The 19,770-nt window shown below is 51.7% G+C and overlaps 1 protein-coding gene across 3 annotated transcripts in view; it reads right to left on the reverse strand.

Moving 5' to 3' along the window:
• The window catches only part of RRBP1 (ribosome binding protein 1), a 64,799-nt gene that overhangs the window by 25,184 nt on the left and 19,845 nt on the right, over positions 1–19,770 (reverse strand). For all 3 annotated transcript variants that reach the window (XM_080813921.1, XM_080813920.1, XM_080813919.1), the window contains exons 2-3: positions 13,051–14,953; positions 218–366 (exon numbers count right to left, since the gene is read on the reverse strand). In XM_080813921.1, the coding sequence (XP_080670047.1) occupies positions 218–366; positions 13,051–14,932 (2,031 nt within the window). In that variant the 5' untranslated portion in view covers positions 14,933–14,953. The remainder of the gene's footprint in view (positions 1–217; positions 367–13,050; positions 14,954–19,770) is intronic.

The following is a 19,770-nucleotide window of genomic DNA, read 5'->3' on the forward strand; positions in this document are numbered from 1 at the left end:
GCCGAAGCATACATGGGGGGATTCATGCAGCCTGTGAAGGGACGGCAGGCTTCTGCCGAGATAGGCAAACGGAGGCTGTTTCAGGACCTCTGTGCAGCTTAGCAAGCTGCTCATGGCCAGCCCACCCGGGATCATTCAGGCAAGACTGGGGCCCCAGGGCCAGGTGAGAACTGCAACTTGCCGGCCCCCAAGGGAAGAGTAGGGAGGGTAGGTCCACCTTATGCCAGGTGTCCTGAATGACGCCAGCCTTCTCGGACAGGATCTCAATGAGCCGCTGGGCCTCCCCCTCGTTGAACACCATGCTTCCAACCGTGGACACCAGCGTCTTGTAGGGGAGGTAGAGAGGGCTGTCGGAATCCAGGGGCCCTGTGCAGTGAGAGAGAAGGAGCAGGGACTTACCCTCAGACCCCAGCAACCAAGCTGGTTCTGCCTCAGAGCAGCAGGGAACCAGGCTGAGCCAAGGCCTCCCGGCTGCTGGGGCTGTGCAGGCTAAGGGCAGAGCCTCCCTGGGTACCCCACACTTTTTCGGAGAACTGAGAAGCAGACCACACTATAGGTCCTCCACCATCCTCCCAAGTGCCCAAAGAGAGCAGAGGTGGAGAGGTCCCCGAGGAAAGGAAGGCTGTTATCCTGGATTAGGGGAGATGCCGCTCCACATTTTATCTTCAAACTGAGCAGAATTAAGCAAGGCGTACTTTCCCCAAAGGTGCTTTTATCCTTCCTTCTTTTTCCAGCCAACTGCTTGGTCTAGTTCTTGCCCTGCACAGCCCAGCAAGGTTTAGCCCCTAGCCATGACCAAGTCCTATGGCCCCACGGCCCCTCATACACAAAGACCTCACAGACACAACGCAGTGGTCAGGAGAGGAGGATGGAAAGCAAAGGTTCATGCCTCTCAGGTTGCATCTCTGTGGTCCTGGGGAAAAGGAAGCTCTTCGCACACATCCACGTTCAAACACTATTTCCAGCTTCATGAAGCCCAAGACCGGTTTTAGGAGAGGGGAGGTTGGTTCTTTTCACAATGGGCCTGCCCAATTGTCAGTCTTTAAGTGAGCTCCAGCAGGGCAGAGTCAGGTGCCAACAACCACCTGTCACTTCTGCAGTGCTCCTGATTTCCGGACACACACACACACACACACACACACGCGCGCGCGCGCACGCACTGCAGGCTCTCATGCACCTTGAAGACAGGACAGGGAAACCTGAGGTGCCCCACCTGGCAGCACCCCCCGCCGAAATGCCCGGATCTGCCCCACAGCCCACTGACTGGGGTGCCACAGAGGAGTGACATAAGGGAGACAGGCTGGCCTGCCGAGACACCTTCGACTAAGCCCACCTCACTGAGGACAATGAATGGGGAAGGTTTCCATGGCAACCCTAAATTCTCCAGCCTGTCACAATATTTTCACTGACTAGTCACAATATTTTCATCGCAAGTCAAAGCAATTAGCATGATACCTTAATGGGGGGAATGTGGGGCGTGGGCGAGCTGGTTGCTATGAGCACCTTCGTTGTATAATTTCTTACCCCCGTGAAGCTGGAGAGAGTAAAAATAACCATGCTGAAAGACGTAAGAGCTCGAGGGTGTCACAAAAATGAAGCGGGGGTGGGGTGCATGCTCCCTTCAGCCTTTCTTCTTTTCACTGAGATATGTGTATGAGATAATCTCAGTGGTAAACTTATACACACTAGAAAAAGCATTCTGACTACAGCAGAGCCAAAATTGAAGCAAAGCCCCCCTCTCGAGTTTGATACTAGAAGAAAACCCCACCGTTAGCATTTTGGTTTACAGGCCCCACCCTGCATTTCCCCCTCAGCCTGTAGACAGATGCTTACTGCTAAGGTTTTCCAGAAGAGGGACGTCCACTCTTCAAAGACACAGCTGGGGTCAGACGGGGCAGGACAGCCCCTCTAAGGCCAAGTCCCGCACAGTGTCACCTCTTCCTGCACTGTCCCACCATGCCAGCTGCCAGCCGCCAGCCACACAGGGCTCCTGGGCCCTTGAAATGTGACTGGCATGAACCCAGGTGTGCTACAAGGTCCAAGTGCACCCCAGGTTTTGAAGACTTGGTATAGGGGGAAAAAAGAATGTAAAACATCTGTAATGATTTTCCGTATCGAATGCATGTTGAAATGATACTACTTGGGGCAAACTGGGTTAAATAAAATCTAATAGATTTTTAATAGATTAATTTTTGCCATGGATCTGCTTCCTCACAGACTCGGCAGTCTTGACAGACTGCGCACCCTCCTGGAGGGCCAGGGAGACGGACCCCAGAATGTTCCCAAGGGTATTCTGTGAGCGCCATTCACCTTTATGCAAACTTTCTAATCCGATTCTACTAAATTTTATTAGATATATCAGTGAACCAAGCCATGAAACCTTGAACAAGTGACAATCCAAAGTTACGTACAGCAACACTGAAATTTCCCCTGCCCCTTGCCCAATCTCCCCACAGAAATTTCCATGATAGCCCCTGTGTTCATATGGATGCCCTCTTTAAATATTTAGGGAGCCACGACTTTACAATTTTCCATTCAGTCTTTTAGATAAGAATGGTGCTGTCTTTACTCTCCCCAAAGCTGGGGAAGTAAAAATGAAAGAAAAAAGCACTTGGAAGTAGAAACCAGAACTTGGGGACCCCATGTGAGTTGCATTCACTTCCGCATTTCAAGATCCTCTCACCAAACCAGTGGCACTAAGCTCATTTTGATGCCCATGTCTGTGAAATGGGCAAGCGGACTCCCCCCAACAAATAACATGCTAACAAGCTAACCCACGCCGGTGCGCTGCGTATCTCCAGCAAAACAATCCTCAGGACTGTGAGATCTTAAGGCACTAAAATAAACTTGTCAAAGACCAACATCTCGTCCGTTAGGCCACTGACTTGCTAAAGACCATGAGACAGTGAATCCTAGTGGGGTCAGCTTCCTGAGGGCCTGCTCCTATAGCCCTGTGCTTTGCCCACCTCCGTGAGTCTGAAATGCCAGGGCGGCCTTGAGGAAGGACGTGGCAGGAAAGCAAGGAGTGGAGAGACAGGATCAGTGTCTCATTGGTGGTTCTGAAGTAATCCAGACCCGTCCAGCAGGAGACCCACTGAACAGCCCCAGGGGCCAGGCCCTGCAAGAATGGCACCTGTCTGACTCGGGGTGGGAAGCGGGGGTAGTAGCCTCCTGAGCGAGGTGACCACAGACGCATTCCTTGTCCTCTAGGGGGTGGCTCCCATGCAATCTGGGCCAACACTCTCAGAGATGTGGACTTGCCAGGGAAAGCCAGAAACGAGATTTTTTATGTGTCATCTCCTGACCTTTACTGCTGGCAGCTACCTCAATGAAAAATAAATAAATCAAACCACTGTGGGGTTGAACACATCTGTGGGCCAGGTCTAGCCTGCAGGTCACCTCTGCCCTCAGGCTATAGGACAGCATGGTCAGAACAAGGCCCCTGAGCCAGGTGGCCTGGGCTCAAATTTCAGCTCAGCTCCTGCCTGCCTGTGCATCCTTGCACAAGTTGCTTCACCTCCCATGGCCTCAGTTCCCTCATCTGCAAAATGGGTGTAATAATCTTTCCTTTCTCACAGCCTCGTTGCAAAGATTAAATCCCAACACTCTGGAACAACACCCAGCATAAAAAGCACTGCAGAATCAACCAGCAGGGCCACCTTTAAGCCCCACAGAAGGGTCCCAGACCCCACCCCACCCGGGCCCCGAAAGAGGCAACGCACAAAGGGAGGGGCTCAGGGGGGCTAAAGCGACTTGGCCCTTCCTCCGACTCCCACCAAAGGAACAGAGAAGTCACTCAAAGGTGGTGCCCAGGAGACAGCCCTGCAGACAGAGTGGCACAGCCCACAGACCCTGTGGCTCCCTCCTTGTGTGGGTAGGGAGCATGGGGGGCACAGTTCTGTCCGCACCCTCTTGTGTTTATGTAAAGCAAGGAGCCCTCTGCCCCCGCCGGGCCCCCAGCCAAGGAGCACGGGGCACTAGATAATGTGCGTAACACCTCAAATTCCAAAATAAGGTGACCCTGCTGGGAGCTTTAGTCACCAAAAATTAAACTGGTTTTGCAAACAGGCCCTTAGGAGTCTCTTTTGTGCTGTCAACTACAGGGTCCTCTGTGGACAGTTTTCTCTTCATGTAACTACTGGGATCCCCAGTGGCCGGGTGTCAGTGCTCAGGACCCTATGGGGCTCCACAGCCCAGCACCGCGTTGGCAGCAGCCCCTCTTGGTGTCCAGTTACTGGAACGTTCCAGCTCCTGCCCAGTGCACGTCCAGCTAATTCCACCAGCAGGGCGGTGCCAATAGCTGCTCATCAGTGAGGGGATGATGGCCCAGGCCATGCAACAGCTCATCCCAGGGCGCCAGCTCAATGCCAGCAGTGGGTGCAGGCTGCCCAGGGTGGGCCGGTCCCAGCGGTCTCCATCCATAGTGTGCTCACGCTGTGTACCTGACAGCCAGCAAACTGCTGGGCCTGGAAGGTAAGTTGGAGGTGGAAGCACCAGCTAAGAGGCAGAGGAGACATGGGACGTGTGGACACCACGAAGCAGATCCACATAAGAGGAACGTGGGGAGGGCGTGCTGCCAAGGAAGCAACTGCAGCAGTGGTGCCAGGAGAGATTTCAAAGCAGGAGATGCTTCAGCCAAGAAGGCGAGGGCTGGCTTAAGGTGGGGGCAGCAAGGACAAGCAACGGGGCTTGGAAGGGCCTTGCTCTTCAGAGCAGAGGGAAGGGAGACTAGAGTGGGTCCACCTCTTCCTAGGTCCCAAGGATCTGGATTCTATCTCATAGGCAAGGAGCACGGCCAGTAGGGAGAAAGGTCTGTGCCTGGACACATGGCGGGGACAAGGCTGGAGGCAGGGGCAGAGGAGGGAAGAGCCGGGGCGGGGCGGGGAGGGCTGGGCTCAAGGGCACTGAAGAAGCTGAGCTAGGGGGACAGAGGCCCAGGTGTCAATCCAGGAACTCTGCCAGTGGAACCTGCCATGGGGGTGAGGTGTGGGGGGCTGGGGGAGAACTCCAGTGGCAGAAACACTTGTTTGCTCAGGGAACATCCAGGCCAGTTCTGCAGGCCTGTCCTATCTCAAGACACACAGATGCAGGCCAAATGGCTGCTGCGTCCAGATGCTGCACAAGGGCCACCCCAACAGTGTAGGCCAGTGGCCCCACATGGCTCTACTGCAGGAAGCCAGACCCCAACCTCAGGACCTCCAGGCCCTGACATCCCCAATCCTGAACCAAACCAGGAAGGGCTCCCCTGCGCCTCCTTGAAGCCCACCACTGCACAAGCAACCATCTGACTTAGAGACGGAGACAAGCTCCTGACTCCTGCTGGCCCACATACAAAGGGCACCCCCCCCCCAACACCACAGAGAAGCCGGCAAGCACACCCTTCTCTAGAGATGTGGGACTGGCCAGTATGTCGGCGGTCTCCCCACTAGCTTCAGACTGTGGGGCGGAGGCTGCAAAGGGTCCTCATGAGTCCTCATGATTTCCGGATGGAAATCCAATGACTGCATTGGAGGCAGGGGACAGTGGCTCCTGGGCAGCACGCACGCACCCTAAGCCCAGCTCAGGCTGCAAAGTCCGCCACTGCCCAGCGGCCGCCCTGCCCTCCCAATCCAGTCCCTGGAGGAGCAGCCATGCCAGACACTTGTCTGCCACAGACACTAATATCTGGCATTTTAACTGCATGGAGCAAAGTACCAAAAATGTTAAGAGCAGCCCGATCTGGGGGCCTTTGAATCTGGCCTTTCCCTTTGGAGAAAAAAGTAATCTTAGCAAATCCCAGAGGCTGTGTGTTGAATAATGCCTCATGGAATTTAAAAATCCCATAGATTAAATGACTTTTACTCATTATACTTTTTTCCCCCAAATTTCAACAAAATCCAGTTTATATCCAGAGAAAAAAAAGAGAGAGAAAAGAGAAACATCACAGTATTTCTTCAGGAAGGACAAGCCCTGTAGGACTTCTAGGCAAGATCCTTCCGCAGGCTTCCTCAGGCATGTAGGTGGTCCAAGGAGAACACGCCTTACTTAAATGATGATCGAGATTTTTAGCAAAAAAGACAAGATTTGTGCACCTGTGGGCTTCCTGACTGCAGCTGCCTCAGGGCGGCCTCGGGAGCCCCAGCGCTGCCATGTTTTAAGATGACTGAATGGAGAGTTCTGGAAGAATGTCATCCAGCAGCTTCTCTAAGACGTGGCAGTGCCATACTGATTTGGCTCCTTCCCGAAGCGATGCTTTTGTTCTTTCAAAAAAGCAAAGTTCAGTTTGACGAACTTACACAGAAAGTGAACAAAGGCTCAAAAGCCCTACAGAGATTTCAGAGCTTCAAACCCTGAAAAGCTAAGTTCGTAAGAAAAGAGTATTAGACCTAATCTCAATACACACCTGTCTATACCCCAGCCCTAAGGGGCTGAAGAGAGGCCGCCGAGGTGGGCTGGGCCTGGCCTGAGAGGGGCCTCAAATGGAGGCACGAAGGCTTGAGGCTGTCCCTGCCACCATCTGCTGTCCATGTGACTTCTGGGAAGTCTCAAAAGAGAGCTGAACTTCGGTTTCGGCTTTCGGAAAAGCACGTAAACCTACAAATCCACATTACAGACCTATAAGGGGATAAATGCATGGAAAGGAGCTTCAAAAACCACATGCCTAACCAAATATCTGGTTGAGAACAATCGTGTCACGTTCCTGGTGGTGACCTAGCAAACACACAGTGCCAGAAGGTCATTTTGGGAGGTGCTGGGGGGGGATGGGATTGTGGGAAGGAAGGGGTGTCACACCTATCAAGTCACATGGTTTAAGATTAGGGCTTCTGCTAAGCTGCAGACCCCTTCAGTGAAGTTTCCCTAGTAGGTCTGAAAATTCTTCCCTATCTGCCCTGACCTCTGGTGACCCCTGCTTCGTTAAAGAACATGCTCCTATTTGTGCATTTTTGCCTGCTCTGGGAGAAGGAGAGGACGGGGTGGGGGTGGGGGAGGGATTGCCCCATATGGAGCTGAGCCTCCCCCACCTCCCCCAAGATCCTGTCAGCTTCACAGATGTGGGAGCCACTAACTTTCCATCTCAGCTCAGTTCATGACAATGCACTGGGCACCCAGGGGCTGGGATGTGCCTGAGGAGAACTGGCCACTTTCCTCCCCTGATCTGGACCCCTGAAGGAGCAGCATTCCTTTCTGATGCTTGGTAGATGCTCAAGGGACCTATGGTCAGGGCTGGGCTGCCTCACGGTGCCTAAAAGGTGAGGAGTTCCACTTGGTACAGTGAATGCCTGTTTATTTGCCTCACAGACAAATAATGGAGTTTGTTTTTTTTCTTTTCCATCTAAAAAATAATGCAGGTCACGAAAAAACTGGAAAATGCAGAAAGCAAAGGAAAGGTAACTAAAATTTACCCACGGTCCTGTCTCCCACATGAACTTGTGTGTGTGTATGTGTAACAGGGTCACTGTGGGGTGTCTGAAAGCGTGTTCTACCTTCTGCAGGTGGGCCGGGATCCCCTGGGCCCTGACTCGATGAGCTTCTGACCCCAGGGCACACAGGCCGCAGACAGGGAAGGGGGTCCCGGGTGAAGCCAGTGCCAGAGGGAAGGGCCCCGCTCAGCAGCAGCAGTGTGCATGCCGAACTCCAGCAGAAGCTGGACAGTGTGGAGTGCGTGCAGATGGGCACCCCTCATTCCCCAAGACTGTCTTTGCTTTCTCTGGGGGCCAGGCCTGCACTGTGTGAACCTGGACTCCCTTCCAGGTGCTGGGATGAAAGGGCTCACCTAAAAAGCGTCTGCTCACCCGCCCGTTAGCGCCCATGCAGCCCAGGGCAGGCGGGCTGGCAGAAGTACTGCAAAGACGGAGCCCGAGGGCAAAAACAGATTTTCAAGAAACCACCACCAGGTACACAATGCACTTCCTGTAAGAGGTCCGCAGCTTTTCCTAATAAACACCGAACAGGAGAACGAGCCAGCCGAGGCCTGCAAGCTGGCTGCACACACTCGGGGGCTTTAGTTGCGGGGAAATATCCACTTCTCTGCGGTTCCCTGAGCTCCCTCTTCTGCCAGCGATAAGAAAGGAATCTGTGCCTTCTCCTTATTGCACCCCTGGGTTTCTCATGCTCCCCTGAAGTGATCGCTATTCCTACAGCACCACGGGAGAGGTCAGGTCAGGTGCAAGGCTCTGAGAAACACGCGTGTGGGCCTCTCACCACTCTTCGAGAACAGGAAATCGTGAAATGTCTTTGGGGAGCGATGTAGCACTGTCCTCCTAAATTAAAAATGCACCTGCCTTTCCACTCAGCCATGACGTATCTAAAGAGCTGCTCACACTCTAACACAGATACGTCACCGCGGCATTAATGTTAGCGGCAAAAAAACCTGCAGACTCTTGGGGTGCCTGGGTGGTTCGGTCAGGTGAGCACCCGACTCCTGGTTTCAGCTCAGGTCATGATCTCAGGGTCATGAGATCGAACCCTGCTTCTTGGACTGCTGAGTGCAGTCTGCTGGAGATCCTCTCCCTCTGCCCCTCTCCCCACTCACTCTCTCTGAAATTGTAAAAAAAAGAAATCCACCTTCCCAAAAAACCACACACTAGTAAATATTATTTAAATAAACAAATGAGACATTCCCGCTTTGGAGCAAGATGGAGCTGGAGGCAGCAGCCCCATAGGTACAGTAGGAAACGATGTCACCAGTACCCTGGTAAGCAAAGCAAGCCCCACAAGCTGTGCGCCCCGCAGGCCCCATCTGGGTGTGCCGAGGTATTGAGCAGAACATCTCCCAGGCTCCCCTGGGAACAGGTGGGGAGAGGCATGGAGTGGAAAGACTCGGTTTTTCACCTTCCACGCTTCCGTATTGCTCGTATTTTGTTTGCTGGAAGGATGTATTTATACAATAATACATTCTCAAAGCATGGATTAGAAGGCAGGTGTTCACTGTCAAATCTGGCCACGACAAGCAGTAAAAAGCTGCCACATGGCCCTGATTTGTTCTTGTAGGAAAAACAGATCGGAAGTGCTGGAAGAGTTCCAAGCTGGGCCTGTAGAAGCACGTCCTGGGTCCGCCTCCACACCTGCCCTGTTTCTCTCTGGGGTGCCTGTCGGCAAGGACCCTGCTGGGCCCACCTGGTGACAACTGAGGACACACCCTGGTCTGTGGTGCCCCCAGCTCCGGGGCAGGTTTTGCAGGTTTTGCTGATCTGCCATGTGTCGTGGGCTGGCCGCAGCTTCCATGACCTCACTTGTCGCATCGCACTGGGATAGGGAGGACAATGGGGCACTTACCCCACGCCACTTGGGATACAGGCAGACAGAACAAAGCACGAGATGAGCTGCATGGTGCCAACACAGAGCTGCAGAGACGTGCTCATTTTCACAGGCCTCTCCTCTCCTGGTTGCTCTGGTTGAAAACAGCAGTGTCCAAAAGAACTGACTGTGCAGGTGGCCATGCCCTTCCCTGCACATCCCTTCCCTGCACAGGCCAGGGAAGGCAGCCACGGGTGACAGGTGACTATGGACCAGTGAGGGGAGGGAGCATCATGTCAACAGAGGGGAAGAAATGTTCTGGTCTCAGGCAGCATGTTTAAGATTTGCAAGAGTCTGCGTAGACTGGACACCTCTAAAAATGTAAGGGCTCGATGAATTAAACTTAATTTAAAAAAAAAAAAGCAAACCCTGGAAAACATCGAGACAGCCAAAACTAATATGGATCAGCCTGGACGATGGGAGATGCATCTCTCCGATGTTGCAATGAGAAGACTGCAAAGGCCAAGGTGGGGCACTTGGCCGCAAAAGCAGTGGCGTGGATGGTCAGAGAGACACAGAAGGAAACACCAGCCACACACAGTATCATGTGCAGTGGAGATAGGATACCCGAGAGGTGAATTTCTTCATTCTTCAGAGGGAGCATGAGAGTCTAGGGACATGGGGAAGAAACTGTCTAATACTTCGTTTTCCACTTTCCCAAGTGTGCACTGTGGGATCTCAGCCTTGTGTTCCTGTGGTTGGGGTGCAGAGCCATCTTCGAGTCCCACCCCCACCCCCATCCCCCGGGGCAGAAGCAGACCACTCTCTGCGCCAACACCAAGTAGATCCCGAGACAGTCTGTGTGTTCAGAAATTCTGGAAACTTCCCCCAGTGCAGTGCTTCCCCAGCTTTACCGTGCGGATCAATCACCTGCAGAACTTGTCCAGAGGGAGTCTGACTCGGTAGTTCTGGGTGGAGCCTGAGACTCTGAATTTCTAACCAGCTCCCAGGAGACGCTAATGCTGTTGGTCTCAGGAGCAGAGCTTGCTAGATGGGGATGCAGGGGAGCAGTAAGGACCCCTTAAGTCCCTGCCAGGGTGGCATGAAGGGCAAGGTGGTGTGTCTCTGCTGGCTTCCAGCAGCTTCACTCCTCTTATCTGTAAAGGATCGTGGGCCCAAGGGTGGAATGAGTGAGGTGTGTGCTTTTGTCCTTAGTTTGGGGGTCTGGTGTTCCCAAATACAGACATGAAGTTCAGGACTTGCTCTGAGGAAGCACTCTGAAGTCGAGGTCAGTGATGAGCCATCCAAACCCTTCTCCACTCTGGGAGCCTTAAGGCATTTGCAGTGATATTCCCGCCTCTCTGGCAAATCCGGTTTCTTTCTGTGTTTCTAATTAGCCAGAAGCTGTGGAGACTGAGGGTTTGAAGAACAAGTCCATGGACAGCATGGATTTTCCCAGTTGCTTACAGAGTAGGGTTCAGCCTTCTGCTGCAATGACCTCTCATACATGGAGTTTCGTGTTCCAGAATTAATCGGACTCATATTTAGCATTTGTGGCTCTGATCTTGCAGCCATGACCATGTTGCCTAATGGAAAGCAGGCCGTGTTCTTTTTGTGCAGTCATACCACACATCCCATGGTCCTCCATTGGCTCAGGAGGCAGCAGTCAGCCCTGGCCACCTGCCTTTGACCTCCTTGTCTGTGGGCTGCGGGTGAGCTTCTGGGTGTCTGTCTATGGCCTGTCCACCCCCAGTTTCTCCAGGGTCCTGTGCACTCAAGGGTACAACTTGGGCTGGGCTGACCCTGGGCATCCAGAAACTCGGGGGCCTGGAGGTGTGAGGAGCCTAGGCTACTGGGGGGATGCTGCCTGCTGAAGAGGAACAGAGGCTTAGGGAGAGGAAAGAGTTCCTTCTCTGAATAGAGGAGACCTTGGCTCAGGCCAGGGAGGGCTCCAGGGCCACGAAGTTTGAACTGTGGGCACCAGAGAGCTAGTCGAGGGCTGCTCACATGGGGCTATCTAAGCATTCAAATAAATCAAAAGTCCATCAAATGCCAGGCTCAGGTGCACTGGCGACATTCCATAGTATTTCATCTTTCTTATCCCAGCCATGGTATTTCTTTTCTCTGTTCGAATTGCCTTGTATGCCAGCAAGCTGCCATGTGGGTTCACACAGGTCAGAAAGTTAGGTCTTCCTCCAAACAAGGCTCTCTATTACCTGGAAATTAGTACCATTCGCCCTCCTTCCTAACATAAAGCACCTACTCCATGCCTTACTTTATGTCTAAAGCCGAACACAGTAACAATGGCTAGAGGACACAGCAAGCTCTATTCTGAGCACACCTGATGCTTTACAGAAAACAGGCCAGTTCTTGGTTCCATCTCTGTCTTCATGCCTCAAGTACCCTGTTCCTGGGTCAAGTGGAACACCACTTTAAACACAAGGCAGTGTGCCTTTCCTCCAGCGTGCGGAGGCAGACTGATGCTAAACATCTGGATTTTCAAAGGGCTTTGGAAGGCTGACCCGACCCGTGCGGCCCAGGGGGGCTGATCCTTGACTTTCAGCAGGAGCCTGAAGCTGCTCACACAGCACAGGGTCCCCTCACAAGGAATAGGGTACTGCCTGAGCAAATACCCACCCCCAAAGCTGGAGGAGGAGGAAACCTGGAAAAAGTGAATGTAGCTTCACAAAGGGGTAAGAAAGGGAAACCCAGCTAAAAACACAGGGCCTTGTGCTACCTAGCACAGGCCCACACATTTCAGATCCCCCAAGATGCCTCATTAAGACAAATGCAATTAATTTTCCAAAACAACTAATGACTAGTCAGTCTTTTTTTTTTTAAGTGAGCTCCATGCCCAACATGGGGCTCAAACTCATGACCCTGAGATCAAGAGTCGCATGCTCTACCAGCTGAGCCAGCCAGGCACCCCTAGTCAAAGACTTTTTAAAAGCGGGGGGGGGGGGGGGATAGAAAACGCAAGACTACCGTATCAAATGAATGATGAACATGAAACCAGAACTCACTGGCCCAATTTCTCTAGTAATATGCACTCAAAACATAACAGAAAATTAATATTCTGTATTATCTGACAAGTACATAAAATGACCCACAGGTAACTGGGGTAGGGAAGAGGAAAAACTGGGGGTGGGGTGGGGTTGGATGCCACCACTCCTTAAAAACACCCTACCATTATTCATTTAACAAACACATGGACATGAGTACCAGGTGAGGTTAGTGACAGAACAGGCTGGTAGAACACAGGCCTCTAAGATCTGCCCAGACACAGAAGTGTTCCAGACTGCATGGCAGATGGAATTACTATTCCCAATTCCTTTCCTTTCCTCACACCTATTCACACCTTTTCCAATGCCATGTGGCAGTCCAGCCCACTGGAGAAAGTGGGCTTCCGGCCCCTTGCTGCTGGCTTGGTCACATGACTTGCTCAGGCCAATAGGATGCTGGTTTGAAATGTGTCCTTTCACATCTCTGCCATCACCATGAGAAGGCTTTCCGCCCTCCAGAATCCCTGAGGCCTCAGGCTAGAGCCCAGAAGGAACCCATGTGCAACAGACTGAGGTTCGACCTGCAGCAAGGAGCCAAAACATGAGCCACTTAGCAGAGACAACCCAGATCAGTCAACCTTCAGCCAGTTCAACAGAAGCATGAACACGAATAAATGGCTGCTGGTGTAAGCTACCAAATTCTGGAATGTTTGTTACGCAGCTCTGTTGTGGCAACAGCTAACTGATACATAAGGCTCCCCCAGAGGGAACCCATAGGCCACTGAAGGATAGCTTCCCCCACCAAGTTCACAGAGATATCAGAACTACTTACCAGGCTCACCTTTCTTCTTTGAACCAGACTTCTTCTTCGCAGGAGCCTCTTGCTTTGGTGCATCTTGGCTCTGGACCATATCTGCATTTCTGCCTTGGATAGGAGCTGACTCTGCCTTTTTACCCTGATTGACAGAGGCATCCACCTTTTTGCCCTGGTTGGGAGACCCTTCTGACTTTTTGCCCTGGTTTGAGGTTCCCTCTGCCTTTTTGCCTTGATTGGGGGCCCCCTCTGCTTTTTTCCCCTGGCTCACAACACCCTCTGCCTTTGTGCCCTGATTAGCAACAGAATCTGCCTTTTTGCCCTGATTCTGGGCCCCCTCAGCTTTTTTGCCCTGATTCTGAGCCCCCTCAGCTTTTTTGCCCTGATTCTGGCCCCCCTCAGCCTTTTTGCCTTGATTCTGGGCCCCCTCTGTCTTTTTGCCCTGGTTGGGGGTCCCTTCTGTCTTTTTGCCTTGGTTTGGGGTTCCTTCCTTTTTGCCCTGGTTGGGGGCCCCTTCTGCCTTTTTACCCTGGTTGGGGGTCCCCTCTGCCTTTTTGCCCTGGTTTGGGGTTCCCTCCTTTTTGCCCTGGTTAGGGGTCCCTTCGGCCTTTTTGCCCTGGTTCTGGGCCCCCTCTGCCTTTTTGCCCTGGTTCTGGGCCCCCTCTGCCTTTTTGCCCTGGTTCTGGGACCCTTCTGCCTTTTTTCCCTGGTTGGGGGTTCCCTCTACCTTTTTGCTCTGGTTCTGAACCACTTCCACCTTTTTGCCCTGATTGGGGCTCCCCTCTGCCTTTTTGCCCTGGTTGGAGGCCCCCTCTGACTTTTTGCCCTGATTCTGTGCCCCTTCTGTCTTTTTGCCCTGATTCTGGGCCCCCTCAACTTTTTTGCCCTGGTTGGGAGCTCCCTCTGCCTTTTTGCCCTGGTTGGGGGCCCCATCTGTCTTTTTGCCTTGGTTGGGGGCCGCTTCTGCCTTTTTGCCCTGGTTTGGAGTTCCTTCTGCCTTTTTGCCTTGATTCTGGGCCCCCTCTGCTTTTTTGCCCTGGTTCGGGGCCACTTCTACCTTTTTGCCCTGATTCTGGGCTCCCTCTGCCTTTTTGCCCTGATTCTGGGTTCCCTCTGCCTTTTTGCCTTGGTTGGGAGCCCCCTCTGCCTTTCTGCCTTGGTTGGGAGCCCCTTCTGCCTTTTTGCCCTGGTTGGGGGTTCCTTCTGCCTTTTTGCCCTGGTTGGGAGCCCCCTCTGCCTTTTTGCCCTGGTTGGGGGTTCCTTCTGCCTTTTTGCTCTGGTTCTGGGCTCCCTCTGCCTTTTTGCCCTGTGCAGTGCCGGTAGCAGGGATACTGGCCTTGGCACCCACTGGAGGCACAACCACCATAGGCACCTCCTTGGGAGCAGTTTCTAAGATGGCAGCCTTGGAGGCAAGAACTTGGATGGAATTCACTACAGAACTGACTGCTGGTTCCACCTTTGCCACTTTTTTCTCCTTTTTCTTTTTGTCCTTAGGGGAGGAGGCGAGCTTCTCTTGAGGCATGGCTGGTACCGTGGCTATGGGGGCAATGACCACGGGGGACTGGACTGAGGTTGGAGCCACGGCCACTGCAGGTGCCCGCATTGGGTCTTTGAGAAGGATGGTCATGTTGGGGACTGGCTCGTGGTCAGGTATCTTCCCATTAGGTTTATCTTCCTTTTTCTTGGTCTTTCCTTTCTTCTCCACTGTTTTCTCCTTCTTTTTCTTCTCCACTTTCTGGTGGTGAGTTTTCGCCATCTCCTTGCGCTGGTTGGCCAGGGCTTCTTCATAGGATGTCTCCTTCATGGAGAAGGTTGACACGAGGAAGATGCCAATGGCAGAAACAACCATGAATCCACCGAAGACCACAACCCCCAAGGTCTGAGTGTCATAAATATCCATCCTGGCTTGCTTTCCTTTCACCTGCCAAATACATACATGTAGATTACTTTTTGCAGAAACTGCAGCACTTATCAGTTTCCATCCTCATCGCTACCCGCAAACTTAAGCTTTCACTAATTCTTCAGACTCGTAAGTTCAAAGAAGAAACAAATTCCTGCAATCTCTGATGTCATACATTCCTTCCTGCCCCTCTTTAGAAGTGAGGCACCTTTTAAAAAAAAAAAAAGATTTATTTATTTGAGAGAGAGCAAGCGAGAATGCACTCATGGGGTGGGGAGGGGTACAAAGAAACTTAAGCAGACTCCACGCAGAGCCTGACGTGGGGATCAATCTCAAGATCCTGAAGCCCCAAGGGGGCTCGATCTCATGACCCCGAATCACAACCCGAGCCAAAACCAAGATTCAAATGCTTAACTGACTGTGCCACCCAGGCACCCCCAGACGTAAGTTTTTATGCAAGATATGAGCAGCCCCCGTTAGTGCTAAGATAGGAAGCAACAGAGCAACAGCAGCGTACAGGTCTGGACATGTAATACCCTGGAGAATCAGAAGTCCCAATCACAATTCGATAGATTCTCTATTGCAGGGGTCAAAGATGCACATAAACACATGCATGGGCAGGGGTGAGCAATGGGGAGTGGTGAGGACTGTGGCAAGAATGTCCCAGCAAATTAAGGGGAAAGCGTCACCCAGCCATAGCTGATTGTTGTAGAAACGTGAGCACCATGTTGAGAGATCGCTTACTTTTTCAAATTAGGCTAGAAATCTTTTTTTTTTTTTCCCTAAGGTGAAATCAACGGATTAAAAATAAAAATACCATGTAAACCAAACCAAGTCCTTCTAACAGGCTTTCAACTGCATGCACTTTGGCCAGCAGGCCCCTGGCATACCATCTCTACTCTGTTGTCTCCCTTCCCCAGTGCTGTGATAAACACGATGACCAAGGGTCAGAGACAATCCTTCAGAATCCTGGAAAGCGATCAAAAATTTGTTGAGAAAAAAATGGCCCTCAGGTTAGTTCCTAAAGAGCTGCAGAACTTGTGGGGTGCCTGTGTGGCTCAGCCGGTTGAGGGTCAGACTCTTTATTTCAGATCAGGTCATGATCTCAGGGATGTGAGATCAAGCCCCGAGTCAGGCAGGCTCAGTGCTGGGCATGGAGCCTGCTTAAGATTCCCGCTCCCTCTCCTTTCCCCCACTTCTCTCTCTCTCTCTCTCTCTCTCACACACACACACACACACACACACACACACACACACACACGGAGTGGCAAAATTTGCAATCTGCACATTAGGAAACAGGAAGTCAGGGAAAGTACACCAAATAACAGACCCCAGGTGTGGAATTTCATGTTTGCAGGCTGCAAAAGGGAGGGAAACCACTGTCATCAGACCCAATCCTCACCCCAGGGAGGGAGCCCTTTGCCTGATGACATTTTCCAAACCAAGAGCACAAGCCACCTCTTTTCACTGCCTGTGGACCGGTCCACAGCTTCCTGGCTGCCAGCCCAGGCCGGGTCCGACTTCAGGGAGGAGCCCCAAGAGGCTTACTTATTTGGGTCCATCCATCTTTTATCAACTAATTTTGATGCTACTATCACATTCCCAGTCCCCTGAACAGATCCTAGGCTCCCGCAAAGAGGAGCAGTGATGGAATTAGTGAACAGAAGACAAGTGTAAGAAGGCAGGCAAGCGAAGGTGGAAAGAGGGAGGAGGGCGCAAAAGGAGAGAGGTCAAAAGGCTCCCTTCCTGGCATGACCCCCGCCCCCCCCAAATCTCTAGACCTTGGGGCAGGCCAGGTCCAGGCTTGTCAGTTGAGATTCCTCCTCCATTGGGAGTAGGGGACGGCAAGAGAGTGGGAATTTCTCCAAAAAAAATCACAAAATCCAAACTCTGACAGTAGGGCATTTTAAAGAAGGGACTGAAAAGAGATTGTTTTACGTGTCTCAGCATTAAGTTCAAAGAAGAATCATTCTCATCACAGAACACACACACAATTTCACTTTCTAAATAAGTACCTTGCTAGAACAGGGTTTAAGGGACTCGTGACAAAAACTCCATGGCCCGTGCTCCCCCAGCGGTAAACCCCACCAGCTGTGGCTAAAACATTTACTTCCCCCTGACCATCACCCTGGGTCTGCAGGACCGGGGAACCTCTTTATCACAGCCATAACCTTCACGAGTGAGGTGTGACGTGGATTCATGGAGCCTTTGAATCCTGGGCAAGTGGATTCTGACCTCTGGCTGTGGGTTGACAGTGGGAGCCACAGCCAGGTGCCCTCAGGAGAGGGTGTCCCAAATTAGCCTTTTCAGGAACACACTCACAAACGAGGTATGGGAAAGGAAACTGTACCCTACTCGGCCCTGGAGGGAATCCAGTGGGTGGTAGGGCAGGGACAAGAAGGCGTGGAACATTCTACGGTCTTAGTGGACATCCGTCCACTAGAACTCTGGGTCCTCACGAGGACCTCTCCAAACTTTGCCAACACAGACACGTTCAGATACAAACACCACATTATAATCACTGTATGAGTTTATTCTGATGACAAAAGTCCTCTGACACACTCCCCTTCGTCTGAGGCAGTGCGATGCCAGGGGTCTGAGTCACGCCACGAGCCCCAAGCAGCTTCTCAGCAACTATACCCTCCAAGAGTCGTCTCCCGGGAAGCTACAGGAGGTTCACGGTGCTGATGCGGTCACCAGGCTCTTACAAAGCAGGATCTGTTTCCTGCTGAGCACTGTAGGATTGGGGCAGCCTTGTGGTGGAGGCAAAAGAGCCAGGGCTGAGAAAAATCGCCTTGAATCTTACTCAAGTTAGGCCAATATGGGATACAAAAATATATCCTGTTGGGAGCACAGACTCCACAAAAGCTAAGCTGGGGAGAATATTTCTTCCTCTGCTGCACACACAAATGTATGTTTGATGGCAGCCCGATACGTCTTCCAAGTTTGGCAGAACCGGCTGCTCGAAAAAGAAACCCTATTCCCCACCACTAATTCCTGAGTTAGAATTTCATTAAAAGAAATCTTTCACAGGAAAAATGAAAAGCCCTAGTCTTGATAAGTAGTACCCCGAAACATTTACAGTGAAGGCCATATCCCCACAGATAGCAAGGAGTGCCAAAGGAGAGGCAGCCATCTTGTTGCTCCGCAGTTGGCTTGGGTGGGGCAGGAACATCACGGAGAGATCCCAGACTCACAGGGGCGAGAACACCAGGGTTGCCTCCCAAGTGTGCTCTTGGCAACAGCATTCTGGGGGCTTTGCTTCTGAAATTCATGCTGTCACAAAAGGACCTCCAGCAGGAATGTCTCTCTGGGTTTCCCACAGGGCCAGGCCCAGCTGGGCAAAGAATGGGGCCAGATATGTGACCATCTACATCTTGTATGGGCTGACCACAGAGAATCTATGTTCGATGGCTTTGGGAGAGGTCTATGAACTAGGTGCTTTTACTTACTATTGCTAGTACACTTAAGAGTGTAGAGCAGAAACGTCAAGGTTCCAGGAGGGAAGGAAGCAAGAGGCCACCCAAAGGCTTGGGGACCACTCCCAGGGTCGGCTGGCGGAAACTCACTGACTCACCTTGAGGGTCCTGAGAGAATAGGTTTTCTTCTGTTCCTAGGGAGTAAGGATTTAGGGAGCAAACGTGAGTGGAAGCCCTCAGTTCTTTAGACATGACACACATCTGCTAACTCGTGTGGCCCACCTACCTGGTCCAAATTGGCCACTTCAGGCCAATTTGGCAATTGGGATTTGAGTAGGTTTTGTGCAGAGACCCTTTAAAGTACCCCCAGGGCCGGGTCTCATCACTGAGCAGCTCCTCTGCTGTGGGCCAGGGGAAGGGAGACTCATGAGGCAGGGGTGTGCTGGGCGGGTGTCCAAGAGAGCAAGTCTCCAGATGCACTTTCTAGGCACAAGGTGACCAGCTAGGAAGATACAAAACTAAAACAAAGTGACAATTAAATCAGAGACCCTAGCAGATATGGCCACATCAGGACTACCATCTCCTAAGGTTTTTTTTGGAGAGGAGAGAGTAAGAAGTGGGGAAGGGACGAGGGCGGGGTAGAGAATCTTAAGCACCCACACCCAGAGTCAGACGTGGGGCTCCATCTCACGACCCTGAGATCATGACTTGAGCCAGAATCAAGAGTCAGAAGCTTAACCGACTGAACCATGCAGGCGCCACCCCCTCCATCTCCGACCGTTTTCAAATATTGTGAAAAACACTGTGACCGTCCATTTTCTACCACCCCAGCTCTCGTGTCACAGGACTCTGAAGTGGTGCTGATTGGGGTTGGAGGGGGGCTGACTGGGCTCACCTCTGAGTCTCCACTTCTATCAGATGCCGTGCTGACCATAGGTTTTTTGGTAGAAACATTTCATCAGGTTAAGCTATCTTGAATTCCTAGTTCCCTTTTCTTTTCTTCTTAACAATTGGGTACTGAATGTTAGCAAATGCTTTTTCTTTACCACTTGACATTTTCTCTAATCTGAAATGGGTTGAATCACAATAATATATGTTCTAATGTTAACTCACAGATGGTTCGTATGGTATAAACGCTTCTTGATGTTGGGCCTTTTCTTTTTTAATGTATCACTAGATTTGCTCACTTTTTTTTTTTTTTTTAATGTGAGATTTGCATGTGTGCTTGTAAGTGAAGAGAAATCAGGTGTCATTCTTATGATCCAGTTCTTATATGATCTTGGTAGCAAGGTCAACCGCAGCTCATAAAATGAGCTAAGGATGGTCCCCTTCCCCCTGTTCTTTGTAGGTTTGGTGGAATCTGCCTGAAAACTGTCAAGATCTGTATTTCCAGCTCTGTTCTTGGTGGTGGGGGGAAGA

The sequence above is a fragment of the Martes martes genome (genome assembly GCF_963455335.1).
Source record: "Martes martes genome assembly, chromosome: 9".
NCBI lineage: Eukaryota > Metazoa > Chordata > Mammalia > Carnivora > Mustelidae > Martes > Martes martes.